Below are 12,215 nucleotides of genomic sequence, written 5' to 3'. Positions count from 1 at the left end.
CCCGCCACCGTGGCCGCGTGCTCCTCACGGCGGCCGGCCAATGGGCGCGGCGCGCGGAGCCCGGCCGGCCAATGGGCGCGCCCCTCGGCCTGAGGGGCGGGAGGTCCCGGGGCGGGGCGGGACGGGTTCTCTAGCCCCCTCCCCCGTCTCCTCGAGGCTGAGGAGGACTCTGCGCCCCCCTTCGGTGGCCACCGCAGCGATGGCCGCTCTTTGGGCTCCCTTCCCGGGAGGTCGGAGGACCCAAGAACGGTCGTCTCCTTGAGGCTGCAGACGGCCGGGACACGGAGAGGGAAGGGTCGGAGCGCGGCGGGCCCACCTCGACCCCCGGTCCTCTGTCTCCCCCTCCGTTCCCGGGTCCTCTAGCCCGCCGCCCCCTGCGCCCGCCCCTGTCCTTCACGACCTCAGCTCCGCCACCGCTCCCAGCCAGTGATGCGGCGAGGGTCCTGTTCCCTGCAGATCAGAGGCCGGCCAGTTTCACTCTAGCGAATAAAGAGCCTTCCCCACGCCGGGTGAGACCTCGGGACCCACAGCGCCGCTGAAGCAGCCTCTCCTCGCTCCCGCCCTCTACCGCACACAGATGACCCCTTTTAACCTAGGGCAGGACCCCTGAGCGGTGCGCTGCAGAGTTGTGGCCCCGGGGCCCAGAACTGCGCCTGCCTGGTTCTGACCTCAGCAAACAGCCGCACCGACCTCACTCTCCGCTTCCCCGCGCGGGGCCCCCATTGAGATGCCGCGGTCTCTTCCAGCAATGTTTCCAGACTTTCCATCGAAATTCGGCATTCCTTCTTGGAACCACTCTCCACCTGTGTTTCTTCTACTCAGATCTGTTTCCTGAGCCCGCATGCGTACCAGGTGGTGCACTGCACCGGTGGGCCCTGTCGGTGGGGACCTGGCCGGCTAGACCCTCTGTTTCCTTGGGGTGCTCCTCCCGGTTTAAGGGCGTGTGCCTATTTGAATACACATTGCATCTTGGCTGAGCACTTACATATGGTGGGCCAGATCCTGGGCCAGGTGATGGGGCAGGATGGAGGCGGAAGGGTAGGCACGTGTGAGCTCCAGGAAGCTACGAGGGCGTTGAACACCTGTCCACAAGTAAGTCTCCTCAGGCGGGAGATGGGTGCCCCGCAGTGACAGGCTTCCAGAGCCACCAAAAGAAACTGGAGTTGGGGCGCCTGGGTGGCGCAGTCGGTTAAGCGTCCGACGCGGTCCGTGAGTTCGAGCCCCGCGTCAGGCTCTGGGCTGATGGCTCAGAGCCTGGAGCCTGTTTCCGATTCTGTGTCTCCCTCTCTCTGCCCCTCCCCCGTTCATGCTCTGTCTCTCTCTGTCCCAAAAATAAATAAACGTTGAAAAAAAAAAAAAAAGAAAAAAGAAACTGGAGTGAGTGCCAAGCCAGTGTGGGCGGGAAGCTGGAGAAGGCAGGTTATCCAGGTAGCAGCACTGGCCTGGCTGCTCAGCTTGGCTCTGTGACCCTTGCCAGGGGCCCTGCTTGCTCTGTCCCTCTTCTCCAGCCTATTTGTGTATACTTTGTGTTCACGTCACCAGACTTTTTCACTAAGTTTTCATTTGATTTTTTTTAGTTTGTGTAATAGTTCTCTCCCTTCCCAAAGATAAGGACCCAGTTGTTTTTTTAGCCTTAGGTAATAAAGTGACAGCTGTTTACAACAAAGCATGGAGACTTAGTGACTTAGCAAGAGTGAAGGCTCTGGAGTCTGAGCTCTGCTACTACCTGGCTCAAGCTTTTAACTTCTCAGTTTCCCATCTATAAAAGGAGAAGATGCAAATAGAGGCGAGTTTCCCTAGGATTTAGAGTGCATGTAAAGAACTGGCACTCAATAAATCGTTATCGCCATCATCATCATCATCCTGTTTTAACTAATGATAATCGATCAGCTACTATGCTCCAGGCATTGTGGTAAGTGCTTTGTTTGTTTTACCTCTAAATCCACCCAGTTTCAGAGAAAGGGTCCCATTTTGTGGAGCAAGGGATGTAGTTTGACAAAGCCCATGCTCCTGAGCCACTCTGCTTTTCTGTGATTATTGTGAATAAGGAGATGATGCATAAAAAGCACCTACACGTCCCTGTATAACGGTAAGTGCCCCGGATACAGGATGGCTTTAATTTCAGGGTTGTTTGTCACAAGGTGATTACTTGGACTTTTGTTGTGATAAAGTTCAGCTTTCAACAATGCATATCAAATTCTGTTATTTTTAGAATTCTTGTCACCAGTCGCAACCCCGAAATAAATGCAAAGAATTGCATAATTGCACTCTATAGTACAATGCGGTATACGTTTAGCCCATCAGAGAGGGTCGTCACTTCTATCAGCACTTTAAGAAAAAAGATGGCGGTGGCAAAGTAGCGGGTGCCGCCGTCAACTCCGAGCACTGGCTTGCACTTGGGAGGCTGGGGCGGAGCCGGGTGGACGCCACGTGGGAGGCCCCGCCCCCTTGGGCCACCCCGCCTCCAGAGCCCAGGCGCCTGCGCCAGCTCCCTCAGGCTGGGCTCCACCTTAAGGAGCACGCGCACTCTGCCGCAATCGGATTGGCGGGTCCTCGCGCCCCACCGCACTCTGATTGGTGGAGCCGCCCAGTCTCTGGGTCCGGGTGTCCGAGCTCAGCTCCTTCAGCTCCGCGGCTGCCTGGAGGTGGCGCAGGCCAGCCGCGGGACTCGTCTTCAGCAGGGAGCTCCAGTCCAGGAGCTGGGGCAGCTCTCGTCGCTCCTGGTTCCGCTGAACCCCTGTCCACGACCTGGGTCGGGCATGTTTTCCAGGGCCCAGGTGAAGCGGATCCTGCAGCGGGTGCCCGGGAAGCAGCGACTCGGCGTTTACAGGTTCCTGCCCTTCTTTTTTGTCCTGGGAGGAACGATGGAGTGGATCATGATTAAACTGCGCGTGGGCCAGGAGACCTTCTGTAAGTGGGGGTGCAGCAGCGTCCGTTTCATTTCAGGAAGGCAGGAGGCGGCAAGGGGCCCGTTTCCCTGGGGGACAGTCAGGTTGCAGACTGCTCATTCCACTCTGAGCGCTGAGCTGCCTTTACAGTGGTCAGAAGGGCAAGTACGGTTACATTCGCGGCCCCTGGCTCTCTTGTAAGCGGGGCGACAGAAGCACTTTGGTGTCCAACCTTGAGACCTTCCCTGCACTTTGAGGGGAGAGCACGTGACTCCACGCGGAACACCCTCCTCTCAAGCCAGCCCCTTCGTCCCTGCCCGCCGGTGACATTTGGTCCTAAGGAACACACTTGCTCACAGCACTGTAGAAGCGAGTGCGACCCTGAAGATTCATGGAAACACCTGCTAATTGGTCAGCCCTCTCTGGATTCTTCAGTCCAAACCCTGGAGGGAGCTGGTCCGCCTTGGCCTAGAGGATTGCCACAGTCTTTGCGGGGCAGAGTCACTGACACCAGGGCCCAGCAAAGAATGCCTGTGAAAAGAATGCCTGGCATTGCTTTGCCAAGCCTTAGCGCTAGTTACCCTTCTGGAAAAACTTTCCCACCCCCTTGGCCATTTCTGCTTTATTCCTCTCCAGAAACACGTTATCACTTGCGAATTACCAACCCTCGTTTAAAAACAATTTTTTTTGTGTTTATTTTTGAGAGAGAGCAGGTGCCAGATTGAGGGAGGGGCAGAGAGAGAGAGGGAGACAGAGCATCTTAAGGGGGCTCTGCCCTGAGAACAGAGAGCCTGATGTGGGGCACAAACCCACCAAACGGGAGATCGTGACCTGAGCCAAAGTCAGATGCTTAACCGACTGAACCACCCAGGCGCCCCTATTTAAAAAAAAAAAAAAAAATTAAAGATTTTTAAGCAATCTCTAGCCCCAACGTGGGTCTCCGCGAACCTGCAACCCTGAGATCAAGAGTTGCATGTTCCACCTACCCAGCCATCCAGGTGCTGGGCCAACCCTTATTTTAAAAACACTGTTACATTAGCGCTTCCTAAAGATACTTACCTTTTGTTCATCTATTCATCAGTATTTAATACACACCCATGAGAGTATGTAAGGAACAAGGCAATGTCCCCTCCTTCAGAAGAGCTCTAATGGCAGAGACCCATCATAAAGACTGTTACTATTAAGTGTGGTCAATACTGTGGGGACAGTGGCAGGGGGCAATGACAGTCTTGGGGGAGTGTGGAGACCTCAGCTGGATCACATGGTGCAGGGAAGGCTTCCAGGAGTTACCATGCCAGGTGGGACCTGAAGATTGACTGAGTAGGTCAGCCAGATGAGGGGAACGTTTGTGGAGGTGAAAGTCTGACGCTAGTGCCATGGTGTGAAAGATTACTGTTTGAGGGCCTGAAGGTGAGTGGAGTGAGGGATGAAGTGGTTAGAAATGTGCCTGGGCGGATGTGTCCAGAAGCACTGGAGAACCAAGAACGTACCCAAAGGATTGCAGGTTTTAAGCTGCGGAGGATTAACAAGAGAGTGGGTTCTTGTGGAGAGGAGGCAAGAACACAGGCTGTTGGTTGTTCAGGCCTGAGATGATAGCCTGGTCGGGTGGGTGTAGATGGGGCCCAAGAGTGGAGTTGAGAGACACTCAGGAGATGGTGCTGACAGGGCCTTGTGACTGAGTGGACTCAGGAGATGAGTGGTGGAGGCTTCTGGTAGGACAGCCGCGGCAGGGGTGGGGTTAGGGAGGGGACACTGGTGGGGCAGTCCAGACTCCGTTTTTGGGTTTTTGGACGTGCCAAGGTGGAGATAGTTCTATAGATCTGAAGCTCAGCAGGCAGATCTGTCTCATGGGTCTGGGTTTATGGGTCATTTGAAACCAGATTGGAATGAAAGTCAGAGGCAAATCCAACATTTTAAGGATGACTAGAAGTAGCCAGAGAGGCAAGGAGGAAACCCAGAGGCTCAGGAATCTGACTCTGTGAATGGGTGGGGTGGGGTGTGTGTGTGGGGGGTCATCCTCCCCTCCCCCACCAGGAGAGACCTGAAGATACGGAGATACGGAGATTTGGGTCAGGAAAGGGGGGTGGAGACAGGCTACACATACCTGGCTCTTGAGAAGGTGGGAGAGCTTGGGATCAGAACAGAGGCATGAGAGCAGCCCTTGGAAGTTAGCTGGAAGAATTCTTTACTGATGACTTAGCTGTGTGAAGAAGAGTCCATGGCCTTCTGGGGGTAAGTGAAGAAGGGTCAGGGTCATGACTGAGGAAACAGGATTGTCAGGCATCACAAGTGGACCCAGTTAAATGCATAAGTTGGCCCTACACCACAAAGCAGAGTGAGGCATGCAGGAGGAAGGCAATTGGATTAGTCTATAGTTGGGTTTTGAAGATGGGTCAAGAAGTTATTAAGCGGGGACTGCAGCTGGTTTGGGCAGGAAGAGAGAACAAGAGGGGGCTGAGGAGGTATTCAGGGGCCAAGGGCCTGGGGAAGAAGTTGATAGAGGTTCAAGGACGGAATGGCTAGAAAGGTGGTAGAGGTTGTGGTCAGAGCAGGATGAATACTTCAGAGAACACCGCAAGTAGATGGCAGAAGGTGGCCAGAGAAGTCAGGGAGGTGAAGGGGCTAGTGCTTCATCCCCATGGCAGGTGGTGTTGCCTGGAAGATCACACAGGGAGGTCAAGGAACCTGAGCTAGATGCCAGCATTTTCAGTGACTGAAGGGGAGTGGTGGAGCCAGGTGCCCATGAGAGAGCCAGGTGCCCATTGTGGCAAATGGCATAAGCCCCAAAGGAAGAGGGTGAAGAATCTGCAGTGTTGAAGGGCAGCTGCTGAGAACAAGGGAACTCACCTCACCTCCCCACCTTGAGTTCCTGGTGTAGGTGAGGGAGTAGCAGAGAGCTGCAGGGCAAGACGTGCCTTTGAGGCACTTCAGTTAAGGATGATTTCAGAGAAAGACATTTTTGCGGGGGGGGGGGGGGGCGGGGGGGGAGGGGGAGGTGGGCGGGCAGGGGAGGAAGTGAGGAAAGTCTTAAAAACATTGCTAAGAGGTATGCCAGGACAGGATCCTGTCTTTGAAGACACTCTTACCATGCTATTGAAGTCCAGAACTGCATTAACATAGTCCTCATCTAACTCAAGTTTTGTTTTAAATGAGGTTTGGCATTGAGTTAAACAGTGAGATTCAGAAAGAGCTTGAGAGCTCTAGGCCACTGGTTAAATTAGTCAGATCTGAGTACTTTTAATTCCTGTTTCTTAAAAATCTAAGTGAAATTTTTATTTGACACAGATGATGTCTACCGTAGAAAAGCCTCAGAACGACAGTATCAGAGAAGGCTGGAAAATGCATCGGAGACTGAACTTCAGCCGTCAATAAAGTGAACATGAAATTTTACTACTGGTTTCAATTCCTTTGAAAATGTACTTTTCAGATCTCTTGTTCTTCCCAGAACTGCCTTTACAAAGAATTTTTATAGTTTTCCTGTCTCTGCTTGAATACTTCCCAAGTCACTGTTGGATGGCACTTATGGAAAATACTTTCCTCCTGAAACACTCTTGCCCATTAAATCCATTTGATGAAAATACTAAAAAAAAAAAAAAAAAATTAATGTTTATGAGAGAGAGAGAGAGAGAGAGAGAGAGGGAATGCCCAAGAATGGCAGAGGGGCAGAGAGAGGAAGACACAGAATCTGAAGGAAGTTCCAGGCTCTGAGCTGTCAGCACAGAGCCCAACGAGGGGCTTGAACCCACCAACTGTGAGATCATGACCAGAGCGGAAGTCAGAAGCTTAACTGAGTCACCCAGGCGTCCCTCCATGAAAATATTTCTTAAACAATTCAAGGATCAAAAACAAAACAAAACAAAACAAAATTCAAGGATGCTTTTTAGTGCAGTCTCAGTCTGAATTATTTGTGAAGTCTTGTTTTAGGCCACAAATAATTACTTGTTTGCAGAATTTAGATTTAAACATAGAGATAAAAGATCTCTATTGCAAGATTATTTAAACCAAGATAATTTTGCAGATTACATTCCTGCCAGCTACCAATCTGTCAACATTTGCTAGGGTGGTGGGAATTCCTGACCACACATTACTCATGTCAGGTGCTCTTATGAACAGAAATAACCCCTCCCCTTGCCTGTCCCCACTAATATACAAGGGCTGGACCTCCATAAGGACTCCAGAGGGGAAGGCTTCCCACCCCTCTGTGATGAAGATGTGCTTCCATCCAGCTGCTAAAGATAAAGACAATACTTCTTCCCTGAGAAAGTGAACCTTCACACTGCAAAGCAACCATAAAGTAACCACAGACTTCATCTGAATCGGAGGCTCAGAGGAGAGATTTTGTAATTTGACCCAGAGTAAGTTTGGGTCAGCTGGTAAGAAAAGCAGAAGCTGTATCCATTTTTTCCCTTTTAATCCCTGCTTGGTAACTACATCCAACATCTATTCAAACAAGAACATATCTGTATTAAAGAAGACTAAATTTCAAAATAGTTTCTAATGACTGCTCATGAATATATAGAAGCAGATGCTTAAGGCCACAGTGTATTCTCAATAATCTCTGTCACAAACATCTCTTCCCATTTTTCTAATTTAAATTAGTCCATTTATGTTAGAACCAATTCAGTATAAAGACCCACTGACTACTCCGATCTCCTTAAAGCACTATCTACACCAGCTGCAGCTCAGGGTCACTGCTCAGAGATGGCTTAAGCGTAAAGACCAGTGATGACCCCACAGCACTGGGGAGAGGAAGGAGGTTCTTCTGTGCAGTGTCACCTAGAGAGTTCCTGGTGAACCTGACCTTATAGGCATTTTAGTGATTAGACTGCAGTATGAGGAATTAAATTGTAGTAGGATTCTCTCAATTTTATGGCCTTATTCCATACCCCATCCCAGTTCTAGAAGTTTAGTATTGGTAATCTAGAGAGAATCTGTAACTTACACACCTTTTACAACTGCCCATAAAACTGTCAGCTAACTTCTGTGTCTGCTGTGGGCTCCTTCCCTGGCTCGCCCCCCTGCCTGCACCCCAGAAAGAATCACAGCTGCAAATTCATGTTAACCTTCCTTACAATTTTCTTTGTTCTTCTTTTTAAAATATATATCAGAGTTCTGATTTACTGATGGACAACAGAACTCTGAAGATGATAAGAAATGTCTCATTTCCAGGCAAGGAGACTAGCTAAGCATCTGTTGGATTAAACTGAAGATACTCTCAGAGTATGTTGTTTGGATGCTACAAAGTAAGAACTAATCTTTGTTAACCTAAGTGAAAGCTTTTAAGCTTCACCTCAAAAAAAATTTTAAGCCTCCTACTATACAATATGACTCTGCCCTACTTCTCACACACTGGAACTGCTAAGGGAACTTAAATAATGTGAAGAGCAATGCTCTTATATGCTGATTACAGAACTGCTGTGCCCCCTAGTGTGAAGTACAAGGCAAAAAATTTAATAACTCAAATTTTAAAAACCGTAATACTTCTAGAATGACAAAAATGGAACTAGCATTTGTTGCTTGAAATCTATGTCCGGTGTGGTGTTGGGTAAAGAACGTGGCTTTGGAGCTTCACTTATTCATCTGAACTGATAGGGACAGTACTTAAGTTAGGCACATAGTAAATCATAAAGGGGAGCTATCTTTGTCTAAAGGGTTTTATTCTGGAAGTCTTGCCTAAATCTAAGATGTTATAACTTAAGCACATTAATCTCTCTTCCTTTCTTTTTGTAAGTCTGATTTTTTCACCCCAAGTTACTTCTCTTAAAAAACAACAACAACAACAAAACACATTTGGACCATGGTGTTTTCCAAAGCAATTCCTCTCCTAGACAAAGCCATATAGGGGCGCCTGGGTGGCTCTCTCAGTTAAGCGTCTGACTTCGGCTCAGGTCATGATCTCACAGTTCGTGAGCCCTGCATCGGGCTCTGTGCTGACAGCTCGGAGCCTGGAGCCTGCTTCAGATTCTGTGACTCCCTCTCTCTCTCTGCCCCTCCCCTGCTTGTACTCTGTCTCTCTCTCAAAATAAAACGTTAAAAAAAAAAAAAGTACAGTGTCAGCTCTCAGTCTTTACACATGTGCATTAAATTTAGAATTTCTTGCCACATTTATGTGCAACCCACAAGAAGTGAATACTATGTCTATTGTGGGGATAGCAATAGTCTATTAATTTGCTCAGTTCTGAACATTCATTCAGCTGACCTAGCACACTTCCAAGCTAAAAAGGAACACAGTAACAGTACTTGTTTGCTCATGGTGTTCAGCAGGAAATGTCTGACTACGTATCAATGATCATTCAAAATATGCCCATGAGCATAGATGCAGTACAGCCCCAAACATTTAGGAGAACAGAACCACAGAGATTTGCAAAGTGATATTAGAGGAAAACGGTTGATTTTACCAACACTTTCTATTAAAAGTGTGGTCATGTCTTTAAGAGCTGTATTACAAGCATATGTAAAGACACAACTGGGCCACTGGTCTCTTCTGGCCACAGGCAGCTATTTCAAATGGCTTACACTGCTTTATGATATAAGACACGCTTTCCTGACTTCCACCATCAGTAACTCTACAATTTAAACTTCGACCTGTATTTCCACCCATGGTGAGGACATGTCAGGAATTCCTTGACTGCCTGCCTGAGACGCTTGGCGTGGGGCATGTCAAGCTGCAGTGTGACTACATTCAGCTTGTGTTAATGCAGCCTAAGCCCTGAACCAGGGTCTGGTCACTGACTTGTGCCTCTACCTGAGGAGCTTTGTTCCCTTAAATTGGCAGCTGTGTCCCTGTCAGCATAAAATCTAGACTTGCAGCAATTAAATCTGCTTGACACTTACATTTGACACAAGCTTTAACAGAACAACCAAACCTGGTTAATCCAAATCACTTTGCAAACTCCATTTTTATTTGGATTAAAAAGCTTTAAATGAACAAACATATGATACATACATGTTATAAGACTAGTTCCCACTTAAACCTCCTTTGATACAGAAATTAGAATAAACCAAGTTTTAATTAGGTCTGAAAATGTTCAAGCTCAAAAGTCAACAACACCAGTTTGAGATTTCACACAGGGAAGCATCCCCTTTCAGTGCTTCCTCATAGGAAGAGAAGGGGGGTTCAAAACAAGGCAATTCAGCGCCTTTTAAATCAGTTGGCTGACCTACTATTTTAAACCAATAGGTTTTTCCCCCATATAAACAAAACTCTTTTCCATATGAACTTACATTTTGAAAACATTTAGGCCATTATACTTTCTAAGCCATATCACTAGTTCCTAAAATTCATTGGGGAAAAAAAAAAAAAAAGATGTATATAGTTTACTTGTACTTTTTTAAGTCAGGACTTTTTTTTTTTTGGCTTATCTTTTTTGGAAGATGGTTGACCTCAAATCTTATATCCTAAATATTAACTGATATTCTCCAAGTTAATATACAGAAAGACATGATTCTAAAATAAATACATAGATTTTTTTTTTTTTTAAACTTAATTAGGGCCTGCCTACCGGCCCCCTGGCCCGGCTCTGCACTGCCTTCGGGAAGCCCCTGGCTGGATCTATGGTTTCTACAGCACCTCTAGACACTGGGAAGGAGCCGGGAGGAGGAGTGCCCTGGCTTCTAATGCCCCACCCTAGCCCACAGTGAAGAGTTTGTAGAGGCTTCCCAAAGAAGTCTCATCCAGACCTTAAAAGGGGAAATAAAATGGGTGAATGAAATAAATAAATAACTTAACCAAAATTAGATTTCAGGTTCTTTGGTGTAATTCAAGAATGTCTAGAAATAAAATAATCTGATTGTATTATACAGTCCATGATGATTCAATGGCCCAAATAACTAGGAACTGAAGATTTCTTTATCTGATTCAGTTTAACAATAAGGTACTGACATACTACTGCAATACATTTTTTAAAAGTCAGAATTATTTAAAATACTTGATGCAAACTGAGATCCAGTGGTTGACTATACGCAATTAAGTTACAAGGGCCTCCTGTATTTAAAGTACCTAGATACAAGAGGCTTTTCTTCCATTCTACACTCTTTTTGTCCTCATGATTTAGTAAGAATGGCAATTAAATATCCAGGTATTGATTTATACCAGATTAAAAGAAGGAAGTATCCTGTGAGGGTCACTCTCTCCATTTACAAACAGTAAGGGAAGCTCCACCAACATGGCAACCATCTTGTTACAAAAAAGCAGGTTTCAAAACCGTGGAGTGAAATACTGTTCCAGGTTTGATGCTTTCTACCTGTCTGAGCATCATACACTACCTGCAAATATTTCTTCTAGGGTCACCTAAGAGAGACAGGGTCAAGCCCAAGTGTCTGGGATCCGTAATGGTCTTTTTTAGTATTTTCTTAAATTATAATTATTTTCTCCTGAAATTCAAAAGCACAAGCTAAATTTAAAAAAACATTCTAGAAAGCCTTAAATTTCTGGTTGAGAATTGCAGTGCTGAAAGTCAGAAGGAAAAAAATGCCACATCTGATGAGGAAATAAAGGTACGAAAACATATTTGCATATGTAGACAATCTACTCTTTTACAATTATGCTTCTGACACAGCTCATATACACTCCCTTCCCTATGCTGGGTTAGGTGTTAGGTTTGAAAAATAAATCACCTCCATGCACACCTCAATGCTTTCTTCAAGGTAAACTTCAATTTTTTCAATGTAAGAGATTTAAAATTTTAAATCTAAGAAGTATAGGATTAAACTGTGAATTCATTATAAATAGATCAAAAGTACCCTTAAACTTACCTGCCAAGACTAAATACAGTTCAGGGTTGTGCACATGTTCTGCAAAAATAACTGACACCATATATGACCAACAGCACAAGAAACAGTGCTCTGCCCCGCAGGTGTCTGGGCAATGTACCAGCTGCAGAAGGATGCACAGCACTGACTTCAGATTTCTGGAGCAAGCCTGAGTCCATAGAGCAAATGTGCCATGTCTGCCAAACACCTAGAACCTAAAAACAACCCTTCACTTCTGCTAAAGTGACTTGAGATACTGAGGCACATGAAGCAGACATCAGTGCACTCCCCTCTGTTAAGATGTAAACTAGGACCAACTTCACATTTCATTGTCAACTTAATCTGTAAACTCTCATGGGTGCGTGTGTGTGTGTGTGTGTGTGTGTGTGTGTGTGTATGTATTTTTTTTTCATTTTGTTTGTTCTTTTTTAAAAAACAAAGCCAAAAACCAAAATCAAAAACCCCAAGCCAAGACAAAAACCTTTGATGGTTTCAGTTCCATGGCAACAAGTAAAAAGATAAAACTCCAAGTCTACATATACAACCAATTATGAAACTGGTTTTAAACGAAGGAAA

At 46.7% G+C, this 12,215-nt stretch overlaps 1 protein-coding gene across 1 annotated transcript; it reads left to right on the top strand.

Moving 5' to 3' along the window:
- Positions 1–2,573: 2,573 nt before the first annotated feature.
- LOC106987030 (small integral membrane protein 4) lies at positions 2,574–6,278 on the top strand. Its single transcript, XM_015085248.3, has 2 exons — positions 2,574–2,910; positions 6,174–6,278. The coding sequence occupies exons 1-2, from the start codon at positions 2,760–2,762 to the stop codon at positions 6,263–6,265; spliced, it is 243 nt and encodes an 80-aa protein (XP_014940734.1). The 5' UTR covers positions 2,574–2,759; the 3' UTR covers positions 6,266–6,278.
- Positions 6,279–12,215: the final 5,937 nt, after the last annotated feature.

This window comes from Acinonyx jubatus, chromosome A2 (assembly GCF_027475565.1).
Source record: "Acinonyx jubatus isolate Ajub_Pintada_27869175 chromosome A2, VMU_Ajub_asm_v1.0, whole genome shotgun sequence".
Classification (NCBI taxonomy): domain Eukaryota; kingdom Metazoa; phylum Chordata; class Mammalia; order Carnivora; family Felidae; genus Acinonyx; species Acinonyx jubatus.
This window is presented reverse-complemented; position numbering and strand designations above follow the sequence as displayed.

What these genes read in the sequence shown, in the direction of transcription:
- LOC106987030 (XM_015085248.3), top strand. Translation starts at nt 2,760, where the DNA reads ATGTTTTCCAGGGCCCAGGTGAAGCGGATCCTGCAGCGGGTGCCCGGG. An exon ending in CGTGGGCCAGGAGACCTTCT is followed by an intron (nt 2,911 to 6,173) that starts GTAAGTGGGGGT and finishes TATTTGACACAG; the next exon opens with ATGATGTCTACCGTAGAAAA.